The 25,533-nt window shown below is 54.5% G+C and overlaps 1 protein-coding gene across 11 annotated transcripts in view; it reads left to right on the plus strand.

The window, feature by feature from the left end:
• Positions 1 to 9,299, plus strand: part of UBR4 (ubiquitin protein ligase E3 component n-recognin 4) — a 128,723-nt gene extending 119,424 nt beyond the window's left edge. For all 11 annotated transcript variants that reach the window (XM_081308072.1, XM_081308071.1, XM_081308074.1 and 8 more), the window contains 4 exons: positions 2,506 to 2,730; positions 6,701 to 6,791; positions 7,400 to 7,562; positions 8,922 to 9,299. In XM_081308072.1, coding sequence (XP_081164198.1) covers positions 2,506 to 2,730; positions 6,701 to 6,791; positions 7,400 to 7,562; positions 8,922 to 8,986 — 544 coding nt within the window. In that variant the 3' untranslated portion in view covers positions 8,987 to 9,299. The remainder of the gene's footprint in view (positions 1 to 2,505; positions 2,731 to 6,700; positions 6,792 to 7,399; positions 7,563 to 8,921) is intronic.
• The last annotated feature ends 16,234 nt before the right edge of the window (positions 9,300 to 25,533 follow it).

Raw genomic sequence — 25,533 nt, forward strand, 5'->3', positions numbered from 1 at the left:
AGAGTCAGTGTCTGACCTTAGGCAGCCTCTACTGAGGTAAAGAGGTTCATCTGTAGCTTTTGGGAGCTTCCCAGAATAACATAGGGTGGGTGACTTTCTAACACTGCCCTGTGTCCCACTGTGGGCAGCCATGGGCGGAATCCTCGGACTGGCCTTCAGCCTGGAGGGTAGCAAAATGGGCAAAGCCATTCTGCCCTCTTGCTTGGGGGGTCATGGTTGGAGCTCAGCGCAGCACTAGTCAGGGCACACGAGCTGTCGCAGGTGGAGGCTTCCCATCGAGGCGGGGCAGTGGAGCTGAGGCCCCACTGCATGCCTGGAAACTGGGTTTGCTGTTCTTGTTTTTCTTCCAGCAAGTAAAACTCTGGCAAGTGAGAGGGGAAGGGACCGTTGAAAATTATCTGGGAAGTCAGCTGAGAAGGAAGGCAGCCAGGAAGAAAATGTGTTTTTTTATCTGTGTGCACAATATGGCATAGTTAGGTGACACCTAGAAGTGTCTTAAAAGAAGCACTCAGGAGGTGGAGAAGATTCTCCCATTCCACTCCAGGTTTTAGAAGCAAATTAAGAGATTTATTATGCCTTAGCTCTTGGGTGTGAATGGTGTCGTACTTACAGGACGTGTTCCTGGCAGAGCCCCACAGCTCTGGTGGGCAGAAAACTGGCAGCCTATGGAAAGCTATGCCACCCACCTGAGGCACTGCCGTGCTGAGGAGGCAGCAGTACAGTCGGCTTTTGTCCTTTTTGGCCTTCTCTCATCAACAATGTTGTTCTCTCCTTCCTTTCCTGTCCTTGAGATAAAAGGCTGACCTCCAGAGTGCAGGCTGCATTGTTACAGAGGCAGGGCAGGGCTTCCTCAGAGTGCGTTGCATCATCGCCAGACTTCTTGGGTATCAGAGGAGACACCTGGCCTCGCTGACGGCACAGACATGCCCACTGTCCAGATTCTGCCGCAGGCCTGACAGCGCTCATTATCAGTGTTCTTGGGGCCCTGACAGCAGGTTTTTGTGAGACGTGTCTTGGCAGCCATGGGGTGGAGTGGACTGCTCCATTCCCCAGGGGGAGAAGCCGACTCGTGAGGAAAACACACACCCTGCTTGGGTAGAGCTGGTTACTTAGGTACTGCCATGATCCTGCATGCCAGATGTTTAGAACTCCTGCTCAAGACCCTGAGTTGGAGGGGAGTTGGCTCTTGACAGTTACTTTGGACAAGCAGAGGCTGACCCAGAGGCTTCTGTTCTTCCAGACATTCTGCCTTCCCTCACTAACCATTTGACATCAGTGTGAGCTTGGTTACAGAGCACTGAGTGTCTCTGGTGGACATGTACAAAGACGAGTTGGTCACACCATGACACCTGCAAGCCACGGTGAGCTTGTGCAGATCCTAGGATGTCCAGAAGCCTCGGGTTCCTCGGGGGCTGGAAGAGCCAATCAGGTCTGTCTGTCCTTTCTAGCCAGACCCATTCTGTGGGGAGCAGAAGGAAGCAGGGTATCCTTGTCCTACCCCCCCCCCCAACTCCTTGTCTCCATAGCCCAGCAACTGTGGCAGTGCCACCTGCAGATCTGGGAACTGGGATTTGGGTGGCTGCTAGCATGGTTTGTTTACTCCCCACCCTCCCCCTACACTCACTGAGTCAGGATAGGGCATCAAGCATTTGAGGCATGAGAACAGCGACCAGGTGATGAGGAGGCAGTGTAATCAGGAAGGACTGGGTGATTTCTTATTGACAGGTCCATGACCACTGGTCAAAACTTTGTTATGGGGATGAGGCAGAGTTAACAGTGGACAGGCTCTGGAGCCAGATTGCCAGGGTTCTCAGCCAAAGTTCATGACTTTGGGCCAGGTCCTTAACACCTCTATTCTGCAGTTTTCTTCTCTGTAAAATTGGGTCAGTGGTAGTACCTGCCTCACAGGGTTCTTGTGAGGATTAAATAAGATAATCCACATAAAGCACTCAAAATGGCCTGGTGTTCAGGTTTGCTATGATGGCAATCACCACATAGCTTAGGCAAGAGTGCGCGCGACCAGCAGTGCTTGCCTAGGAGAAATTGCTCTGCTTACGAAGGAGGAAGAGCACCTGCCGTGAAAAACAAACCAAATAGAGAGCCTGGGAAAGTAGCCAGGTGCGCCTCAGTGCCTATGAGGGCAAGGGTAAGTTTGGGCTGTGGTCGAGTCAGGAAGTCTAGATCCTTCCACACTCGATGCTGTCACTCACTGGCTTAGTGACATTGGGCAAGTGTCCTCACTTTCTGGGCTTCCAAAGTGGTCAGGTACGTCCACATTGGAGAGTCAGTGAACATGCCAGCCGCAGGGTGCTCAAGGGCGAAAGGTCCTGGGTTGAGTAGGGGTTGGGGGTGGGAGGCAGGGATCGATGAACAAGGGCCTGGGAGTATTGATGGCGGAAGGGGCTCTCCGCTCTGCCCATGTTCATTCAGCTCTGAAAGTCGCTGGCACCCCACTGTGTGACGCCATGCCACTTTCCTGCTCCCACCATGCCCCTCTTCTTGCAGAACCCGAGCAACATCCCGAGAGGAGAAGAACCTCCAAGGCTTCCTGGAGCAGCCCAAGGAGAAGTGGGTGGAGAGTGCCTTTGATGTGGATGGGCCCCACTACTTCACAGTTCTGGCCCTGCACGTCTTGCCCCCTGAGCAGTGGAGAGCCACACGCGTAGAGATCCTGCGGAGGCTGCTGGTGACCTCACAGGCACGGGCAGTGGCTCCAGGGGGGGCCACCAGGTCAGTACCTGCTTCAGGAAGCTGCTGACTAATCCATGAGTGCTAGGTAAAGGCGAGCTCGCTGACTCAGCTGTCGATGTTAACACTGGTTCCCTCCCACTGAGAGTCTAGGCTGATGGCTGGCAGTTTCCTGGTCCCCTCTGGTTTTGTGTTCATCCATTGAAAAAGTGAAGCCAGTTTTACCTTCGGTAGAAAATTCAGGGAGGAAGGCAGCCAGGCACCAGGTGATACAGCTACTAAGATTATCAGCAGGGACTAAGCCTGGTGACTAATTTTTTTGATTTGATAGTTTTGCCATAAATTAAGAAGTTTCAGGGTGACTGTGATAGGGGATTTCTTTCTTTTTTTTTTTTCTTTTATAATAGTTAAAAGCTCATCCTTCTCACTTCTTGGTTACTGTTCATATCCCATCTGTCCCATGTTCTGTGGGCCTTTCTTCTTCCAGACCCACTCCCCTAATCATGGGGACACCCCCAAAGAGGAGCTGCACTTCAGGAAGGAAGTGGTCCTTTGCTTTCATGAACTTGTGCTACAATTTGGGTCAGATGGTGGGTGTCCTGGGAGAAACAACTGAACAAAAACAACCACCCCGGGCTGGGGATGTGGCTCAAGCGGTAGCGCGCTCGCCTGGCATGCGTGCGGCCCGGGTTCGATCCTCAGCACCACATACCAACAAAGATGTTGTGTCCGCCGAGAACTAAAAAAAAATAAATATTAAAAATTCTCTCTCTCTCTCTCTCTCTCTCTCTCTCTCTCTCTCTCTCTCTCTCCCTCCTCTCTCACTCTCTCTTTAAAAAAAAAAAAAAAAAAAAAAAAAAAAAAAAAAAAACCACCCCCAGCTCTTTGAGATGACCGCAGTGGTGGCTGTGTGGAGTGAACTCTAGCCCCACTCAGGCTGGTGTTGGGGAGCAGTCTGCCTGTGCTGGGGAGTAGGCGTGGGGTAGTCCAGTAGCTTGCTGCTGCCACTTGAGTGAAATGTAACCCTGCTTCATTTCTGGAAGATGTCCCTTTGATTCTGCTTCAGTTCTCTAGATCCTGTAGTTTAGGATCTGAGGATCATTTCCTCACATAGGGGCCAACAAGGGAGCAGCAGAGGGACTTTCAGGCCCATGATGATGACAAACCAAGTGAAGTAGCAGGGGCCTGAGTGGGCACACTTGGTCCTTCACCGCTTTCAGCTCCAGGCACTTGGTGCCCCAGAGAGACCAGACTGGAGCTGTCCTATGGTGTGGCCAACTCCAGCCTGTTGGGTACAGGGAGGGAGGGAATCTCGTTAGTCTTCTATGTGACCCCGTCCCTATTCCACATGTGTCACTGGCCGGTGTTTCCCAAGAGCTTGAGCATTGGTAGTCAACCAGCTCCTTGAAATCTAAAGTCAGATCCTGTGACTGTGACACTGTTGATCAGCCAGGCTGAGCCTGCACCCATGGCACGTAGAGTGGCCGTTAGTTGGGCACAGGTTCTCGGCAGGTGTGGGGTCCAAGCTTGCTAGAGTTGTTCTGCCTTCACTGAGGAGACTGGGATTCACTACTGTCCCAGGCAGTTAAAGAAAAGTCAGTTTGGTCCAAGCTTCATTAGGAAATTCACTGTGAGCTACATTTATGCATTGCCATTTTCTCTGTAGCAATTTAGTCACCTTTACTAATTAGCCTTAAATAATTAAATTGGGCAGGGTCACCTAAGAATTCCTGCTTACCAAGCAGGACAGCCACAGAAAAGAACCAAGCCTGGCCATGGCCTGGGCTGTGAACCTGCCACCTATGAAACAGACCCGCAGAGGTGCTAAGGGCTTTCCCAGTACTGGGACACCCTCCAAGGAGAGGTCATGGCTGAAGGGCATTTATTCCACCTGTCTTATGTTCTGTGGGCCTTTCTTCTTTCAGGCCCACTCTCTAATCCTGGGGACATCTCCCAAAGAGGGAGCTGCACTTCAGGAAGGAAGTGGTCCTTGCTTTCATGACCTTATGCTGCAGTATGTGTCAGAGAGTGTCATGCTGGTATTGGGCAATGTCACTGTCAGCAGACTTTGTCCTCAGTCTACTACTTTTTTTGGGGGGAGGTACCAGGGATTGAATTTGGGGCGCTCAACCACTGAGCCACATCCCAGCCCTATTTCGTATTTTATTTAGAGACAGAGTCTCACTGAGTTGCTTAGTGCCTTGCTAAGGCCGAGGCTGGCTTTGAACTTTCAATCCTCCCGTCTCAGCCTCCTGTGCCGCTAGGATTACAGGCGTGTGCCACCACACCTGGCTTCAGTCTAGTACCTTTTGAGGTAGGAGCAGTAGCAGATATATGCAAAAGTAGCTCAAGACAAACTAATGACTTCTGCATATTTTACATTCAGAAAAAAGTGGTTCTTTCTCTGCTGGGAACTTGCAGGTATTTAAGGCTAGGAGTTGCTCAGGCCTTCATCACATCCTTATCTACTGTCTTATTGCCAGGACTCGGGTGCCAGGACTTAGGGGTGGATAGTTGCCCTCATCCAGGGGCCCACCTGACCAGTAATTTTTACTTTATGCTGCAGCATCTCTGGGCTGGGAGGCAGAGGAGGAAGTGGGGCACTTTGGGAGATCTTGGGCAGAGGGGGTCTAGGCAGCATATTTTAACATTCATCTCTCATTTTATTATTTACTTTACATTTGTGAATTGAGCGTCTGCTGAATGCAGGTGTGAATGGCCTGTCTCATGCTAGGTGCTCCCTTCATTTGAGGCCCATGGTTTTAGCTTCTAGGAAATAACACCTGTGCTTATTTCATTACCATTCTTACATATACATGTATTTTGTACTGAACAGTTTTATACATGTCCCTTTAATCATGAGAAGTGTTCCAGGGTATAGAATACTCCATGGCAGGGTTCATGGCCTTTACTTACTTATTACAGATGTTATGGCTATTTGCAAATGAGCTCTCTCGTGGAGCTTAGGTGGTAGAAACCAAATCTTGACTCTGAAACTTCACTTCCTTCACTGAAGGGAGTCCAGTCTTCCTATTTTTCATCAGGTTGTACCTGGTGTGATCATTCCTCAAGCCAAGACTGTCTACTGTGAAGGCCATGGCCCTTGTCAGAGGCAGCCCCTGGCGTTCCAAGGCACTGACTAGTCTTTAATCCTGAATTGAATCATTAGACTAAGTGGCGACAATACAGGTTAGAAATAAAGGGGTGTGGTGAAAGCTAGCCTTGGGATTACCTCAGTTTTTAGGAGGTGTTGGGGTGGTTGCATGCTCCATCCTAGACAGTACTGTTGCTCAACACCAATTTTTCTACCAGCTTGCTGTTTTTAATAGAGCATGTGTTTGACAAATGATGGCATTTGGCTGGTTTGCATCTCCTGGCTGTTTATAAAATTTCTTCTGGTGGGAAAGTAAAGATTGAGGTGGCGGGGCATTGTGGTACAGACCTGTAATCCTAGTGGCTGAGGAGGCTAAGGCAGGAGGATTGCAAGTTCAAATATAGCCCTGGCAAATTAGCGAGACCCTGTCTCAAAATAAAAAGGGCTGGGATGTGGCTTAGTGGTTAAGCACCCCTGGGTTCAGACCCTGGTACCCACCCACCCCCCAAAAAAAAATTGAAATAGAACCTTGTTTCCTCTTCATATATTAGGCACCATCATGTCCAAAAGCTAGTGTAGGGCTAAACATGGGAAACATTGGAACTGTTTACATTTCTTAAGTCAGGAGGCTTGAGTGCCTTTGGACTTAGTTCTCCCCATTGGTTTTACTGTGCTTTGGAAGATAGTGCTAAGAATCAAATGGATTTCATGGACTGTCTTTGTAATGAATAACCCTCTGGCCCAGGGCTTCAGATTTCCTTGCCCACAGCTGCATTTTCCAAGAAGATAGGCACATAGACCAAGCCATGTGAGGCGAATATCATAGTAACTCTGCCCTTGGCCCCAAGTTTGCTTTGCTCTGCCCTTGCAAGTGGCCTTCTAGGAACTTCATGGAATGGGTTTGGTTTTCTTTTCCAGGCTGACAGATAAGGCAGTGAAGGACTATTCTGTTTATCGTTCCTCCCTTCTCTTTTGGGCCCTCGTCGATCTCATTTACAACATGTTCAAGGTAAGGAATCCAGGGGGCCCAGCTGGTTTCTGCAGGGGTATAGGATGTCTGTGGTCCTGGTTCTGACCTGGCCTCAGCATCCACAAGCTGCCCCTCACTGGTTGGAGGCACTTTGCTTCTCAGAAGCAACTAGCTGGTGCTGTGGGGAGGGTTCAGGCCAGACCCACGCATCTGGGCTATCCATTTGTATGTAGCTGGGTCACTCCTCATGTCCCTCAAGCCTGCTGCCTGCTCCTTGTGCACTTCTCTAGGGAGCTGTGCCTTCAGAAAATCAAAGTGTTTAGGGTGGCTTCTACTGTCATCTGAGTGAGACAGCTCGGTCAGAGCATGGTGATGATGCCCTTAGCTTTGGCATGCAGCTGTGAAACGTGTGGGGAGGAAAGAGAGCGGCTGTGGTGCTGCTCCTAGGTTCCAGTGGCACGTGCATTATGAGAGCTCTGTGAGGAGTGACTGAGGTTCTTTTGGTCCTGGAGGTAGAACACATCCTTCAGGAAGCTCTGTGTACAGGGAGAGCTCTTTCCATGGGGTTGAGATGGCCTGACCAGCTCCAGGCCAAGGACCAGGCAGCGTTCAGTGAGTCATCTGGCCCTATCTGTTGGTTCTTGTAGAAGGTGCCTACCAGTAACACGGAGGGCGGCTGGTCCTGCTCTCTGGCCGAGTACATCCGTCACAATGACATGCCCATCTACGAAGCTGCCGACAAGGCCCTGAAGACCTTCCAGGATGAGTTCATGCCAGTGGAGACCTTTGCAGAGTTCCTTGATGTAGCCGGTCAGTGTCAAGGCTTGTCTTGTAAGAGCCACAGGTGTGAACCAGCTCCCACCAAAGTGCCTGGGAAGAACGTGTAAACACCAAGCCATGGACAAGCGGGCAGCAGCTCCGTTGTGTACTGAGACTGAGCACTCTCTGCCTCCGAGGCTCTGCACCCCTCATTGAGTCTGAGTTCAGTCCTCTAGGCTGCCCCGTGTGAAAAAGCCACTCTGCTTATCCCCAGTTTTATAGACGCAGTGAGACTGAGTTTCCCAAAACAAAGTCGGGGGCCAAGTAACATAGCCAGGAAATGTGACGTTCAGAGAATTAACATGAGAAAGGGGGTGAATCTGTCTTCCTGCCTTTTGGGGACAGAGACCTCTCATGTCACAGTTTTTTTTTTTTTTTTTTTTTTTTTTGGTACTTGGGATTGAACTCAGGGGCACTCAACCGCTGAGCCACCTCCCCAGTCCTATTTTGTATTTTATTTAGAGACAGGGTCTTGCTGAGTTGCCTAGTGCCTCCCTTTTGCTGAGGCTGGCTTTTCACCCTTAACTCTTAAATAGATGGTAAATCCAACAGCAAAAAGCACCTCTTGAGTGTCTAAATAGGGCAGCACATTAGACATATTGTGGGAGACACTGGTAGACAGCTCCTTTCCCAAAGCTAGTGAAGCCGAGGTTCATTATACCCTCCTGTGCACAAATTCTTTGTGTAATAAATTTGTCATCCTAATTGCAAACACATTAAAATTATGTTTGGATTTCATGATCCAGCATCAGGTAATAGCAGGAGGAGGTGACTTGGGCTCCAGGCCTGGGAAGCCCACCTAGGAATAAAGTTCAGGGCCCTCTGGTGTCACAGCGCTGTTGCTTCACAGCCTTCTGTCAGAGGTGCCCTGATAGGAAGCTGCCCTGGGCCAAAGCAGAGGTAATAACATGCCTAGCTCTGTTTTGCTAGCTTGGTTCTCGGCTTCACTGTTTCCGGTGCTCATTGTGAGGATTGTGTAAGTGTAAAAATGCAGGGAAAAAAGTTTCCCCCAGATCTCATTATCAAGAGAATGCCTCTATTAACATTTATCTTTTCATTCTCTGGAAATGAGACCGGCTGAAGGTATGGAATGGTGTGCAGTATGAATTCCTCTTTCTTCCCAGCCCACTGCCAGCTGAGCAGCTCTTCCAAGAGCTTGGAGCCTCTGCATTGGCTGTTCCTAGCAGTGGCCTCGGTGGAGGGCTTTCTTCAGCCCAGTACCTGCTTATGCTGTCTGTGTGGCCACACACAGCCCTGCTCGCCTCTCAGTCTCTCTCAACCTCGCCAACTCTGCTGGGGCTGGGGGCTGTGCACGCTGCTCCTACCTACCCTCTGCTCTGTGTTTTCCAGGTCTTCTATCAGAAATCACCGATCCAGAGAGCTTCCTGAAGGACCTGTTGAACTCGATCCCCTGAACATCCCCACGGAAGCTGCAGTTGACGGAGATTGAAGCTAGCTTGCCTTCCACCCCTCTGTTGTCCCCTCCTCGTGCATTGATTCCCCCCACAGGATGCTGCATTATTACCCTTCTCCCCTCCCTCATTTTTCTTGGAGTGGCTTGGGGTTTTTAGGCTTCCTGTTTTATCTTGTGTGTGTGTGGTGCACTAGCTATGAAGTTGTCTGTAACCCAAGCCATTGAAGGACCTGTACATACCTAGGAGCCATGAGTTGTCCTGGCCAACTTAATACTTGAGTGTGCACATCTTGAGAAATAAACGAATGACTTAAGGTGTGGACTCCTGCTTACACCCACCTGGTGATGTTGCCAGGTGCTTTAGCACAGCCCTCAGTGGCGTGAACACCGGAACAGTCTCTGGGCCTCTTGTCAGCCCCACAGGGAGTCCGTCTGTTCTCAGCCAATAAATCGGGACACTGCATTTAATGGCTATGATTCCCCCTGCAAAACAAAGCCTGACCAGCTCTAGGCCAAGGCCTTGATCTTAATTTTTGGCCTTAAGCGCTGGAATCCAGATTCAGGGGCCCTGGTAGTTTTCTAGTGCCCAGCTGAAAGGGGGCAGGCACAGTGGAGCAGACACTGTTTTTTCTCTAGCAGGCCTTGGAGCATGCTGGCTGCCTGTTGGGCATCCTTTGGTGACTTTGGGGTTGTCATGGGAAGAGAGGCCAGGGAAGACTTGGGATCAGGACGAGAGTAGCTGCTATTTCCATTTTCCTCAGTGTCACTGACAAGAAGGGCCAGTGAACTAACTTCATTGCCAAGGTCAGCAGCCAGAGTGGTCAGGTTTGTGCCTCTGAAGCTGCATTCTGAACCTAAGACCTCCTCCCCACATTCATGGGGGCTCCTCCGAGCCTCTCCCAGATTTTAGCAAAAGGCCTGGGGCTGTGTGGAATTGCTATCCCATAACAGCCGGTGGGGAGTAAATCAAGAGCGGCTTCCTATGGGGCTGGGGTGGGGGCAGTGTGGACAGGGACTTGGACCCACCCGCTGGATGCCAGGTTTGCTGTTGGGTGTCTCTATTGCAGGCAGCTGTGTTTGTTGTCACACCTTGGGACATTGGGCATTGACCCAGAACCTTCAAAAGCTTCTCCTTGGCCTGCCCCCAGAGTCGCCACAGCTCACTACAAGGTGTCTGTCTTGTGAAGGCCTTAGAATCTTGGCCCCAGCCCACTGTTACAGCTTCCCAGTGGCCCTGCCACCATGCCAGGCAAGCTGCTGACCACAGTAGCCACGCAAGTCTGTGATGGATCTAGGGCTGCACCTTGGCAGTGCCTCGAGTGGGAGGGGAAGCTGGTATAGGGAAAGCAGCGCCTCCCCAGCCACATCCCACGGCCCTGGGAGCAGCACCAGCAAGCGCCTTCTGTCCTCAGCCACTTCCTAGGTTGCTGTCTTTCTCAGCCCCGTTGTGGAATTTGCTGAATCCGGCTGGCAGTGCCTGGTGGCAGCTCAGTTGAAGCCCCTGAAGCCTGTGTGCAGCAGTTACTAGAGGAGGGTCGTTGGTCTAGCCTCCGGTGTTCCTTGCCATCTTGGTGTCCTAGCTTCCCAAGTCCAGTACTCTGTTAGAGATTGCATGGAAGTGGGTGTCCCCCCTTTTCACTAGGCCTGCTACCTGTCCCCCCGACCCCAGGCGTGTTTGCCGAGAAGCTGGGGCTGTGCTAAGCTCTTTGCATTTCATTCTTGAGCCCTGAGTTAGGTGGCAGTTTTCTAGTCTCCAGGTGAGAGAACAACCCCAGAAAAGGTGCCTCGCCTGCGGGAGTCAGGATGTGGTAGGCTGTGGGACTCCAAGGACTACACATTCCACAGCCGGCATGTTTGCCTAGTACCAGGTGGGCACCAAGGGCCCAGGAGCGTGTCAGGCCTTGTCCTCGTGGAGCTCTGCTTCCGTGAGAGAGATGATCACCTGGGTGGTCTGGGCCTACAGACTGGGAGTATCCTTGTCACAGACCCCCACAGGGTACCCCTTTCTCCTGTCGAAGATCCCCCCTAAGGGCAGGGCCATTTGTTTGCCTGGAGCTGGTTCTGGTGTCCCAGGCCACAGCAGACCTTTTTAGCCGGGGCTGAAAGCAGAGCTGAGGAGCAGCAACGGGGACATGGGAAGTCCCCAGATGGGGCTCCCGGAGCTGGCTGCCGAGGGTTACCCCAGGGCAGGGCCAGGACAGAGCCTCGGCCTCTTGGCTGCCCTGTGCCCAGGTTATTTGGTCCCCACTCATTTGCAGAGGGAGAGACAGAGCCATGTCGGAAGGAGCAGGGATGGGGACCTCTGGTGCCTGGGGAGCTGGGGCTTCGCCTGCCCAGGCCTAGGCACCGCAGGAGGGGAAGGACTGAGTTGGCGCAGGGCTGTCAGCTCTGACCCCTGGTCAGGAGAACTGGCCATACTTCCTGCTGGAGCTGGAGGACCTTGGTGAGGGGCTGAGGCTGCCTTTGGGAGTGGAGCCCGTGCGTTCCCACCCAACCTGCAGCCAGAGGTTGTGTGGCAAGTGTGCATTGCCCAACTAAAGCAGCTGAATGTCTTGGGCTCCTTTCATCTGGTGGCATGTGGTTGTGGTGAGAGAGGGCTCAGCAGGGGGCTCAGCGGGGTGCAGCTCTGCCTTGGGGCTTGGGCTAGTTCCCCGTCTATGTGAGGATGCCATGAGCGAGTTTGGGAGAAAGGCCTAGAACCTGGCCCAGGCTCAGGTGCAGCAGCAGTACACAGAGACTGTGGCGGAGGGCTCTTGGGAAGCACTGCGCGTTGCTTCTCTGGGTGGCAGGGAAGACGTCCCACCCAACAGGCGAGCAACAAGGCAGTGCAGTTGCCTTGGCGATGTATTTGTTTGCTTTCTCTGCTGTACCACATTTCCTGCCCCAGGGGGACTACTCCCTTCCCTACCTGTCCGTGTTTCTTGCCCAGTCTTGGAGCCTGGCCCCATCTCCGTGTGCTGCCAGCTTGCCCCCTGTGGCCTCCTGACAGGCCTGGAGATGCTGGGCCAGGCACATGCGGATGCAGGGCTGTTTCCCTGCTGCTCAGCCCTCTGGCCCCCGCTCTCTAGGGCTGGGGACAATGGACATAGAGGAGGAAGGGACTTCCCCAGGCCAGGACTCACAATCTGTGCTTACCCATGTCCAGGCCTCAGGGGTCCTGTGCAGGGCTCAGGGGCACTACAGGCAGCCCAGCCATGTGCTGCCCAGCAGATCTCTGGCCCAGGCGCTGAGCTGAACTTCAGCTGCTGGAACAGTAGGGCTTCCTCTCGGGGGCGAGGGTCATGCTGTCCCCTTCAGCACCCTCCTGGGATGGGGCCAAGGAGGAGCAGGAAGCAGGAGTTGCCCAGACATTGGGGACATGAAACACTGGTGGTGGCCACCATCGGCAGGTGGCATGTGGCAGCAAAATCCACACTTCACTGGGTCTGAATCCAGGGGCCAGACAGTAGCAGAATTAGCCTCAGGTGACAAGCACAGGAGTGATCAGTGGGAGAGCCCAGCCGCCTCCCGAGGGGCAGTGCCGGTTGGTGTGGTGTTGTGGGCAGGAGTGTAGGAGGGGCCTCGCGCTTGTTGCTCTTTGACCTCTGCCCCTCAGATCTCTCTACCTCCTTTGCCTGATGACCTTGTCAGTCCATTTCCCCCATCCTGCTCAGTCTACAAGGGTCGCTACAAGGGTCTCTATTGGTGTGTTGGTATACACCTACAATCCCAGAGACTAAGGAGGCTGAGGCAGTTTGAGAGGCCAGCCTCAGCAACTTGTCTTAAAATAAAAATTAAAAAAGGCTGGACATGTGGCTCAGTAGTTAATCGCCCCTGGGTTCAATCCCTGGTACAGAAAGGGAGGGAGGGAGGGAGGGAGGGAAGGAAAGAAGGAAGGAAGGAAAGGAAGAGAGAGGAAGGAAGGAGTAGAAATTTGGAGACCCCACAATACTCATTGAGTACCTTCTCTGGCCAGAGCACAGTGCCTGGCATGATTGCTAACCCTCAGTTACTACTTTTCTTTCTGTTTTGCAGATTAGGAACCTGAGGCTCAGAGAGGCAAGCTCACTTGCCCAAGACTGCACAGCTTGTAAATGAGATTTAGCTAGCCCCTGACTTTCCAGTCAGCCTGAGCCCTTCTCATTCATCTGGTCCTGCTTCCTATCTGGCCTACACATGGATTCATTTAGATCATCCCAGCTCCCAGCAGCTTGGGGAGCCAGGACCTGGCCAGGTGCCCAGCAGGCAGGCGGTGGTGGGGGGCACAGCCGAAGGCTAACTGCCTCATGCTGGGAGTTGTGCTCAGGGCTGGGTAGATGAGCTGCAAGGTCCTGGGAACCAGCTATGGGCTGGGATGACAGGGCCAATACGTGGGCCCCAGTTGGCCCTAATGCCAGGGCAAACAGGGCAATTAGAAGGTGGCTTTTGTTTGGTGGGGCTTAGGGCTGGGAGTGCAGGTGGCCCAGCCCCAATCACACAGCCTCTCTTGGCCCTGGCCCCTTCCTGTGGCAGGAATCTGCTTGTCCGTGGGGACAGGGTCACAGCCCTGTGGAGTATGGCTACAAAGAGTCAAACAATGCCACTCTGTCTCCTCTCCCCGTCCTGGAAGTGGCGACGGGTAGGCTGATTCTTTCCAGAGCGCATCTTGACTGGGGCTCCCAGCCCTCACACCCCTCCTGCTTCTGATGGGCAAAGGGCTCCTGTCACCTCACAGGAGAACTGACTCACAGAGGTGTCCCAGGCCAGGGGTACCAGGCCCACTGCCCTTCGCACAACCTTCCCTCTGGTTTCTGCCTCTTACCTCCTGCTCATGTCAGTAGCAGGTATCACCTCCCTTGTGCCCACAACTCTCTGGGGTTAGCTACTATTTGTGTTAAAATGAGGAGATCGGGGCTCAAGATGGGGATGCCTCATCCACAGGCTGTGCTCAGATCAGGCGGCCAGAGCAAAGCCAGTGGCCAAAGAAATGTGAACTTCAGGTCGACAACTTAGTAACCTAAGTATCTCTCCAGTACTGCACAGGACAACTTAGTATGGGTATGTCCTGTGCAATATTTGGGTCAGATTAATATTTAGAAATGACCCATCGTTTCTCTGAGTGTCACTGGGTGCCCTATACTTTTCTTTGTTGAGTCTGACCAACCCGTGAGCTTGCTGGACACACTGATTCCTCACCTGAAGGAGCCCCTGCAGAGGGGGAGATGAGACCCAGCACAGACCCCTTTTGTAGGGGCCAAAGGAGCCACAGGAACCCTGCCTGGAAGCTGGGGAGAGAGTAGTGTGTCTGGGGAACTTGAGGTGGACAGGCCTGGAGCGTGTGTTTGGGGGTGTCAGAAGCTGGTGCAGAGGCTTGTCCAAGGGTCGTGAGCAGGTGACGTAGTCCCAGCACCCTCATCTCTGGCATTCTGCAGCTGTTGCCCCTTCGAGAATTGTGCCGAGACCCCCGGCCAGCTCCAGGTCCTCCCCAACCCTGCCCCATATCCTCTTTCCAGCACCTGACCCTGCAGTTCCTTGTCCTGCTGCTTGGCTCTGCATGTGGCCCTGGTGGCCAGGAATGGGAGGCAAAGTCATCAGGGTCAGGGTCTGGAGTCAGATTTGGGTTCAGGACTGGCTGTGTGGTGGCCTTGAACCCAATCCTTCAGCTCTCTGGGCCTCAGTTTCTTCATATGTAAACTGAAATGTCTCATGGAGGCTGTGGAAATAAGTCATTATTATGAATGACAGCCCAGGAAGGGCTGTGTGGAGTGGCTTGGGTTCCATCTTTAAAAAAAAAAAAAATCAGCGCCAGCGGCAGAACCTGTGCAGTGGGAAGAGCTACTGGAGGGGCTGAGTCCCCCATCACGGTGGGGAGACGTCCAGGAAGGGGCAGCCCAGCCATGTGTCAGGCTGGTCACGTGGGGGTTGATGACATTGAAGTTCATGTCCAGCTAAAAGGGCTGCTTCCATCAGGTGGAAAGGTCAGGGTTCTGGTTCTGTCCTGGCTGTGTGACTTCAGACAGGCTGCTCCACCCCTGGGACAGTGGCTCCACCTCCCAGGACTGGTGTGACCATGAGCGCTCTGGAAGAGTGTGGGTTCCAGGAATTGTCTCCCTGATGTGGGAAGAGAGGCCTCTGAGGAGCTTTTCATGGGGCCAGGCTGGGAGCCAGCCAGTCCCCCTCCCTGCCACTCTGGCTGGTCCCCCAGTGGGTGGGGCTGTGCTGTGGTGAGAACAGGCTTCTCAGAGCCCAAAGGAACCAGGGAGGACAGTGTCTGTTGCCGAAAGCAGCCCTGCCATCCACCCGACACCTCCAGGGAGGGGCTCTGTGGCTTTCTTCCTGCCAGGGGAGGTGAGGCAGCCCCGAGCCAGATGGGCAGGTTCTCAGTGGCGCCCGGAGCACCAGCCCGGAAGACTGAGCATCGATGGCCCACCTGCGTGTGACATTTCCATTCTATGAACTCCTGGAGGGTGGAAGGGCCTGAAGTGATCTGGTCTAGTCTGACTTAAAGACAGGGAAACAGGCCCAAGAGGGCAGGGACTTGCACACCTTCATGGGTGTCGTTCACGGGTGTCGGGCCTGGGTGGGCCTGCAGCCTGGTCCTGGGCTGACCGAGGCACTGCTCAGACCAGGTCTCAACAACAGCTGATGTGGGCCTTGTTCCATGGCGAGAGTTTAGGGCGCTCAGCCATCACCCCTGTGGGGTGGCACTGTTTTCTTCCCCATCCTAGAGGTGAGGGAACGGAGGCTGCCCTGTCAGAAGTTGAAAGAGCAGGGATTTCCGTCCATGGCTACCTAAGGCCACCATCCACATTTCTTGCTACTTGTCTTTGTCCTTGTCCCAGTCAGACACTATCTTGAAAACCTAGGCACTTGACTTGCCAGGACTGTGGGGCAGATGGCAAGGACTCTGCTGTCCGGGAGGCCGACCTGCTCCAGGAAGGCACACCAGGGCCGGACGCCACCTGGGGCCCTCGAAGCCCCAGTTCTTTCTGACTCCACGAGTTTGCCAAGCTCTGGTTCAGACAAAGCCTGGCCAGGCTCCTTTCATCCCGGTGGCTCATGGAAGAGAGATGCAGGCCTGGGGACAGACACTGCCAGCCTCCAGCAGCCCTTCCACAGGCCATCTATCCCCTTCTCTGTCCGCGCGGGATGGGAGAAGGAGTCTGGCGTGGGAGGTCACACAGACCAGGGTGCAAATGTGAGTTCTGCTCCTGGCTGGCTGGCCTCCGGCAAGTGAATTTATCTCTGAACCTGTTTACTCACCTGTAAAATGGAGACGGCCGCACCCACCTTGAAGAGAGTTGATAACTAGTAATAGTGAGCTGACATGGGGGTGGCGGCAGGGTGGACCAAGAGTGTCCGAGCCAGTGGCACAGCAGGGAATTGGGGTCTTCAGTCTGTGTGCTCTGCCTCCAGGTTGCTCCCCTGAAAGTCCCCCGTGGCTCCTGCCCCCACCGGAGCTCATGGGAAGAGGACGGGGTGCTGTGGCCATTTCCCTGGAAGCCCTCATATCTCCTCACCTCTCAGGGGCCAAACCCAGACCTGTGCCCATCTCCCTGTCTGTCGCTGTTAGGAGACAAGGATGACTGTGACCTGGCCCCTAGCTGGGTGATGTGGGGCGGGTACCTGCCTGCCCTGGGCTTGGTGGGCAGCGGGGGTGTCTGCCCTGCTCATCCCCAGGGCTACCCAGCATCCCCTCTCCCTCTCTTCTTTCCTTTTCTTTTTCTTCTTTTTTTTAAAAAAATATTTTCTTTATGGGGCTGGGTGTGGCTCAGTGGTAGCACGCTCGCCTAGCATGCAGGAGCACTAGGTTCAATCCTCAGCGCCACATAAATATAAAATAAAGATATTGTGTTCACCTAAAACTAAACGAGTAAATATTTAAAAATATATATTTTCTTTAGTTGTAGATGAACATAATACCTTCATTTTATTTATTTTTATGTGGTGCTAGGATAGAACCCAGTGCCTCCCATGTGCCAGGTGAGTGCTCCACCACCAAGCCACAACCCCAGCCCCCGGGGCATGGCTGTGCCCCACAGCCACCGCCACCTGCTCCTAACTAGTTCCCCCCAGGCCTGCTTCCATGCCCCCACTAGCTCTGGGCAGGTGCTGTGATTGACTGAGCACAGGTCACATGGTCACATTCCAGCCCAAGGGAAGTGGGAAGGCCTTTAGAAGAGGGTGTGGCCTCTGTCAGACTCAGGTGGGATGGCCCTGGGGCAGGACAGAGGCTCAGGGGCTGGGTAGTCAGGCCAGAAACAAGGACACTGTCCACCACAGACAGACACTGGCTTACCCCAGGAGGTGACCTTGAAGGAAAGAAATGGTAGTTTATAGGAAAGTTTTGGTGTCAGCACAACCACCTCTACTATTCACCATGCTGTGCACTTTGGGCAAGTTGCTTAGCCTCTCTAGACTTCTGTTTCTTCATCCATAAAGGAGGGCTGGTAATACCTAGAGGAAAACCAGGTGAGATTATGGCTGCTCAGCACTTAGCATGGAGCCCAGACAGGTGGGCCCTGCCCATCACTGGTACCACATGAACATTAGCGTAAGTGTGGATCTGCAGGGTGGACCTGCAGGGAGCCCCTCAGCCTGTCCCTGTCCCGAAGCCCAGGTCTCACCAGTCTGTGTGCTCTGCCTCCAGGTTGCTCCCCTGAAAGTCCCACATGGCTCCTGCCCCCACCGGAGCACATGGGAAGAAGACGGGGTGCTGTGGCCATTTCCCTGGAAGCCCTCACATGTCCCCAGACTCAGGCCAGGTGTCCTGAGATGGCAAGAGGAAAACCTAAGGAGCGGGGCTGCAGGACTGAGCGCAGGAAAGGACAGTTGGGGTTTTGAGGAGGGGGAAGTCACGTGTGGTCGGAGGGTGGTGTGCAAGCACCAGGGCAGGGCTTCTTGGAGGGGAGGCAGTGGAAATCAGGGCTCCTGGGAGGAGAAAGCAGAACCCGGGGGGGGGGCATGGTGGAGGGAGTTTGGAGAGCCCTGGGCACGTCTTGCCTCTGGGGTTGATGCTGTCCTGGGAAGGTGTCGGGGTGCTGGGAGCCAGGCAGGGCTGCAGGGCAGGTGCCCCTGGGGATGGGGAGACAGGAGGGGGCGTGGCAGCAGAGGACAAGACTGTGACCCTAGCCCTGCTCTCCATCGGGGACTCAGGGAACCCCTGCTCCTGGAACCCTCAGGGCTTCCCCTTCCTCCTTCTCCAAGGGCCCATTGTCCCCAGGACCTCCTGGGCAGCTGGATGGTGATGCAGACCTGTCCCCCACGTGATGTGGGGGTGGCGTGAGAACCGTCGGCGGGTGCTGGCTGCTGTTAGCACTGTTGGTGCTTTGGATTAACCCCACCCAACACCTGAGCACCTATGGGTCACTATTCCTGGGACTCAGAGATGGATGAGGCTCCCGCCCCTGCCCCTAACAAGGCTGAGTGGACCCGGGTCACCTGACCCCTGCTCTGAGTGAAACCATCAGGACAGTCTGTGGGTGTCTTTCCCCAGGGAGCTCTTTCTGGCCTTTCTGATGGTGACAGTGACCACGGTCATGACGAGAGCTGTGGCAATAACAGCAGGTGTTCACACAGCCCCTCCTCTCTGCGGCCCTTCATGCTTACAGAACTCCTCAGTCTGGTTATCAGTGTTATTCCCATCTGACAGAGGGGCATACTGAGGCTCAGAGAAGGTGTTTTCCCTGCAGTCACATGACAGGAAAATAGGGCAGGAGTATAAATCCAGGTTTGTCTGATTTCAGAGCCTGAAGTTTTGCCCCACCCTTTTTAAAATTAATTTGTTTATTTTAATTAGGTACATATGACAGCAGAATGCATTTTGATTCATCCACACAGTTGCAGCACAACTTTACATCTCTATGGTTGTACACGATGTGGCGTCACACCATACGTGCACATATTCCTAGGGTAATGGTGTCCATTCATCGCACCATCTTTCCTGCCCCTGTGCACCCTCCCTACGCTCCCTCCCCTTTGCCTAATCAAAGATCCTCCATTTTTCCCATGCCTCCCCCTTCCCCATTATGGATCAGCATCCACTTATCAGAACATTTGGCCTTTGGTTTGGGGGGACTGGCTTACCTAGCTTAGCATGATATTCTCCAACTCCATCCATTCACCTGCAAATGCCATATATAATTTATTCTCTTTTAATGCTGAGTAATATTCCATTGTGTATACGTACCACAGTTTCTTTATCCATTCATCTATTGAAGGAACACTTTTTAAAAAATACTTATTTTTTAGTTGTACACAGTACCTTTATTTTATTTTTTTTTTTAATTTTTATTATATATATATTTTTTTAGTTTTCGGCGGACACAACATCTTTGTTGGTATGTGGTGCTGAGGATCGAACCCGGGCCGCACGCGTGCCAGGCGAGTGCGCTACCGCTTGAGCCACATCCCCAGCCCCTTTATTTTGTTTATTTATTGTTATGTGGTGCTGAGGAGCGAACCCAGGGCCTCACACGTGCTAGGTGAGCGCTCTACCGCTGAGCCACAACCCCAGCCCCTGAAGGGCTGCTTTTTTGAAGGACTCATCCCAGAACTTGCAGAAAGCCTGGAGTCCCTACACCAGAGCCGCTGCTCTGTTCTGGACCAAAGGTCCCCAGTCATGATCTGGCCCTAGTGTCCCCCAGAGGGGCTGAGTCACCCATTCTGCACAGCTCAGCAGTCAGGATGTGCAGTCAGGGCTTGTCCTGGAGGGGCTGCCGGGATGGACACGTGCCTGCACCTGAGACCAGGGGGGCTGTCCTTCAGCCCAGAGCCCATTGCCCAGGGCACCATGGTGGTGTTAGGGGACATGGCATTCCCGTTCCTCCTCTGAGTCAGATGGTCAGCTCTGGGCCACCCATGGAGCCAAAGTCTTTGACAAATGTCTGTGACACAAAAATATGACCACCTTGGGGTCAGCTGTCTTCCAGAGGAGCCTGTTTGGATCTTGTTAGACAAGAGAGCAGGAGACCCCGCCTCAGTCCCCCAGAATGAGACCCCCATGTGATGGAGACAAACCTGCCTTCACGACCTTCAAACCCCAGTCCACAGTGATCTGCTCAGGTGAGGACATGCCCGTCACGTGGCTGAGCTGGGAGGGACAAGACCGGTACCCACCACAGCTCAGGTTCCCTGGAAGTCCTCCTGGGAGCTGCCTGGAGACACTGCTGCTTTGGGGTGAAGCCCTGGGCCAAGCGTGGCCTCCAGACAGCTGCTGCTGAGACTCTGATGTGCTTCCTTCCTGTTCAGCCATCAGGGTCCCCTTCTCATGGCTCCTTCAAGGCCTGGTCCAAACGCCCCTTCCCTGGCAGGTTCTGCTCCACAGAGCCCCCCATCTCCCATGAGACTTAACTGTGCACCCCACACCCTCCCTCCTCCCCTGTCTCCAACTAGAAAACCCACCTGCTCCTCTCCCACTCCTGCTCTGAACCCTGGACTCCAGCCCCTCCTTCTGAAACCTTCCGTCTCTGCATCTCTGCACCCACTCTGCCTGCTCTTCCCTGGCCTTGTGGGGCTTTAGTCCCTCATGTCAGAGACGGGCAAACTGAAGCCCAGACTGGAGCTGGCAGGGCAGGCGCCAGTGCTTTTGAGATTGCCTGGTGTCTTTTTCCTTTGCACATAGCATTTTGTTGTCTTTTGACTCTTTTTTATTCTACCAGATCACCATCCCTGCCTTTTCCCTCTAGCAATGACTCGAAGTGTCACTGAGCGGGCTCCACCACCTGCGCCTTCTGTAAGTGGGGTCTGGCTGCTTGGGGGGTGTCGGTGATGCCGTGAGACTTGCCTGCCCATACAAGGGGCTCCGAGCGTGACCTCGGCTCTGGAGGGGACCCCAACTGGCTTCCTGCTCCTTCATTCCTTCGCTGGCCTGATACGGGACACAGGCAGAAACTGGGCCTGTGTCTCACGGTTCTTCCCTGAAGGGACAGAGCCAGCTCTGGTCAGGGGATGGACAGGAGGAATCCCGAGGCCCTGACAGAGGTGATGTGACAGAGCCAGGGAGAAGAGGAGTAGCAGAGAGGCTTCCAGGGCTGAGTCCCACGACCAACGGGACTGGACAGGACGTAGGCAAATGGGGTGGTGGGGCTGGCCAGGGAGGGACACTCTAGGCAGGGTAGCGAGGTGGAGGTATGAGGCCAGCTGTGGCTTGGTTGGTGGGGACTGAGATATGACAGGGAACCCCAGATTCACCCCAGGCAGAGAGCACAGCCACGGAGCAGAGGCATGTGGCCTGAGACCCTGGGGACCACGGGGAGGCTGTCCTACGCCCAGCCCCCTCCTTCCCAAAATGGGTGTGAGGCTGGACGAGCTGGGTGGCTACGGAGCCTCCCAGGTGGGGACTCGTCTGTGCCTCCCCCCCCCCCCCGCCTTCCTTCTGTACTGGGACGTCTCCACCTAGAGCACCTGCCAACCCAGCTGTCCACCTCCTGAAACCTGCGCCTCCTCCCCATCCACCCCTGCCCTCCTGGGCCTCCTCTTCCCTCCTTCCTTCCCCCACCTCTCCCAGGTCAGCCCCCCTCACCCGGACCTTGGAAAGCCCCTTGGTCCCCAGAGAGGCCTGGGCAGGGCGGGGAGAGCTGCGGTCCATGCCACAGCAGGCGACACATCCCGCCTGCCCTCCTCTGGTCAGGGGCAGCCCCTCTCCCTGCCCTTCCACTGTGACACTGGGCTCCACCACCTGCCCAGCTGGTCCCAGGTCCTGAGCTGTGGCGTCATATCTGGAGGGGTGGCCCCAGGTGTAGTCTGACACGAGTCTAGGCATCTGAGCCAAGGCAGGCCAGGGGTGGGGACAGCACAGCCATGAGCCAGGGGCCCGAGGTCTTTGCCTCCTGGCGATTTTCTGGCCTGCCCCAGGGTGGCCTTGGTCCTCTCCAGATCCTGGGGTCTCCTTGTGTTAGGCAGGAATTCCCCTCATCTGGAGACTCTGGACCCAAAGTCCACAGGCAAGGGCAGCTGAGGTTCAGGAGACAGGAAGCAGTTCACTGTGTTCACGTGCCCAAGTAACAGGTGGAGCTGGGGGGAGCAGGGCCCCCCAAATGTGACAAAGCCATGTAGAAACAGCTCCTCTTGCACAAGCCCTTCTGACCCTGCAGCAAGCCAAGCCCTCTCTCTGCCCCAGGGCCTTTGCTTGTGCAGTTCCCTCTGCCTGGAAAGCCCTTTCCTCCGACTTGTAGAGCTTCTTCAGGCCTCAGATCTCAGCTCACATGTCAAGGGCCTCCCAGAGCTTCTGTCCGTGTTGTCCTCCTCGTTCTCTCTCCCACTGTCCTGTTTTTACACAAGATGTTGTTGTGCTTCAAAGTTACTGTATTTATCTACTTGTGGCTGATGGTGGGCTGCCCCCTGCACTGCAGGCACAGCTCAGCCTCAGCCCCCCATGGTGGGTGCAAAGACCTCACTCAAAACTGACAAATAAAGGTCGAATTATTTATGGTCCATGGCAAGATGTTTTGAATACGTGTGCATCTGGAAGGGGTAAATCAAGTACCTGATGCATGCTCTACCTCTCAGACCTCTACCTCTCAGACCTCTGTGTGTAGTGAGGACACTTGAAATCCACTTTCTGAGCAATGTTCAGGTGCACGACGCATTAACTATGGTCACTGTGTCGTGTGAGAGGTCTCTTGACCTTATTCCTCCTGCGGAGCTGATGTTTGTCCAGCTGCCCTGCCCACTGCCCCTGGGGGCCACGTTCTCTGCTCTGCTCTGAGTTCCTTTTTGGTTAGTTTCCATGTGTAAATGACACAATGCGGCATTTGTCTCTGTGCCTGGCTTAATTCACCCAGCATAGTGCCTGCCTGGGTCATCCATGTCGTCTGGAGTGACGGGATCTTTTTCTTTTCTCCAACCTGCCTCGTGTGTATAGGAACCACATTTTACTTTCCCGTTGATGGACACCGGGGTCGACCCACACCTCGGCTGCTGTGAACAAGGTCTTCCGTGAACGTGGACGGCAGGTGTCTCTTTGGCGGGCGGATTTCATCTCCTTTGTGTGCGTGTTGGGAAGCGGGATTGCTGGATCACACGGTAGTTCTATTTTTAGTTTTTTGAGCAGTAATTGTCTTGGGTCAGATGCCAGGTACCTGAGATCCCAGGGCAGAGACTCCATCCTGCCTGCCTGCTCCCCTCCACTGGAGTGGGGGCCTTGGGTGTTTCTTTTTATCTTTCTCCTCCTCCTCTTCTTTTGTTTTCCCCCTCATTCTCTTCTTCTCCTTCTTCTTGTAGTGCTGAGAATTGAACCCAGGAGTGCTCTGCCACTGAGCTACCCACCCAGCTCTTTTGTGCGTGTGTGCGCGCGTGTGTGTGGTGCTGGGGATTGAACCCAGGGCCTGTGCATGTGAGGGAAGCACTCTACCAACTGAGTTACACTCCCAGCCCACCCAGCCCTTTTTATTTATTTACTGTTGTTACAGGGCCTCGTTAGGTTGCCCGGGCTGGCCTTGAACTTGTGGTCCTCCTGCCTCAGCCTCTCCAGTGGCTGGGGTGACGGGCGTGCACCCCTGCACCCTGCTCCCAGGGGTATTTCTACCAATAGCTTCACAGTCAGCATCCTCTTTGGCCTTTCAGGGTGAGCACCTGAGGGACACTGAGGCCGCCCTCCACCCTTCTGCCCCAGCCCATCCCTGAGACCTGTGCCTGTCCCTGCCGGCGCACCGTGGGCTGGCCAGCCTGCCTGTCGAAAGAGGCCGAGGCCGAGGCCGAGGCGGGCGGCCTGGACAGCAGCTCCGCGGGGCTCCGGGGCTCCTGGGGTTTTCCAGCCCTTCCCAATTCCCTCGCCTGATACGGAAGAGACGCCCAAGATCCAGCTGAGGACACGGTCTTGCCCCTCCCCGAAATGGGCCAAGATGCCGGTGCGGAACCTCAGGCTGCCTGGAGACCGGTACAGAAGCCCCCGCTGGAGACGGTCTGTTCTCCAGATGGGAAGCCGAGGCCCCGCAGGGGTCACGAGCAGCTCTGTGAGAGGGCAGAGCTGCTGGCGCCCCAGGTCTTTCCACAGACCCTTTCCCTTCTGGGTGGCTGTCGCGATCAGCTCCCGAAGCTGGAGCGGGCCTTGGTCTCGGAGGTCAGCCGCAGGCGGGTCCCCGGCCGTGTCCTACCCTGACCAGAATTTCCGGCGACGCGAACACACCACACCGACTCACGGAGATGTCTTTCCAATGCTTATTCACACAGCAGTCCTCACACAGCAGCAGCGGAGCAGAGACCGGACGGACCTATCAGGCGGCTGGTGTCAGTGCCTGACCTGAGAGGTGCTGCCTGTCCTCCGTGCCTTATATTTATACTAAGCTTATACCATTACCTAATTTGTTTACATCTTATTGGGGTTTTTCCCTTACATCATTTGTTTTTCACTACCTTATCCATACCTAACACACTTCGCACTCGTCACTATCTTATCTATACCTAACACACTGCACACTTGTCACATCAACATGTTTACTTAGCACAACATCAAAACATGTTTACCTAAAGTTCTAACATCAAAACATATTTACCTAAAGCATGTTTGTTATAGTATCTTAATATCTAATATTTATTAACTAATATTCACTCCATACAGTGGCCTTGCCACCTGGCCAACGTGTGCTTCGCCCCAGCAGAGACTGCTGTGTGAGGTCTGTCTTCACCAGGGTCACGGAGCCAGGTCCTACCCCTGTCGGCCCCTTAGCCGACCATGACCTTTTCCTCCACCCTGGGGAGGGTTAGGGCCCCTGAAGTTTTTGGGTGGGCAGAGGCCTTGGAAGTCCCCCACGGTCCTGCCTGGCGGAAATGACTCTGCCTGCTGAGGGTGGCACTGCCCGACTGGGCTGCACAGAGACTCGGCTCCCAGCCTGCGGAATTTGGGGGAACCAAGGCTGTTCCCACTGCAGGGAGTGGCGCCTGGGCAGGGCCAGGTGAGCTGGTGCTGAGCTCAGTTCAGGCTGACTCAGGCCGGCGCCTCTCCCAGGGCCTGGTGCAGTGGCCCCGCTGCAGGAGCCAGGCTTCCCCGGGGCTGCCACGAGGCAGCCCTGGTGGCTCGCTCCCCGTACACCCCTGTACACGTGCGGGCTAAGGACCGCGCCTGCCCAGCTGGCTGCCCCACCTGTGTTCTAGGCTGGGGGAGCCGCCCTGAGCCCCAGGTGGCGCCTGCCACCAGCGCCTGCTGACTGGGGTTCTGTCCTTCGTGGGGGCCGCTTTCTCCTGCAAGACTCGAATGGGGGGAGGACACCAGTTTGAGGGGGGCTGCCTGTCCTGGGTGTAGATGAGATTCACTAGGGACAATGAGGCAAATGACCCCATAGAACACATAGGTTCAGCCTGCAGTGACGGGTCCCAATGGAAGGGAGAGGGCACTGGGCTTTCAGGAAGAGAGGGTGTGGGTGCCCAACTCCCCTGTGATGTCTGCCCCAGACTGTGAGCTCCTGAGGGCAGGGACGGAAATATCCCACCATGTGGTGTCCAGAGCGCACACCCAGGGTCCTCAGGAGGGGGTGGGGCTGTGGCGAGCCCCCCTGAGCTAAGCCATCCCCGAAGACAGAAGCAGAGTGGTGGGGTGCAGGGGACACTCAGGGGCTCGGGCCTGGACAGTCAGGCCCAAATGGGGTTCCCACC

Source organism: Spermophilus citellus (genome assembly GCF_964194105.1).
Source record: "Spermophilus citellus genome assembly, chromosome: 9".
NCBI lineage: Eukaryota > Metazoa > Chordata > Mammalia > Rodentia > Sciuridae > Spermophilus > Spermophilus citellus.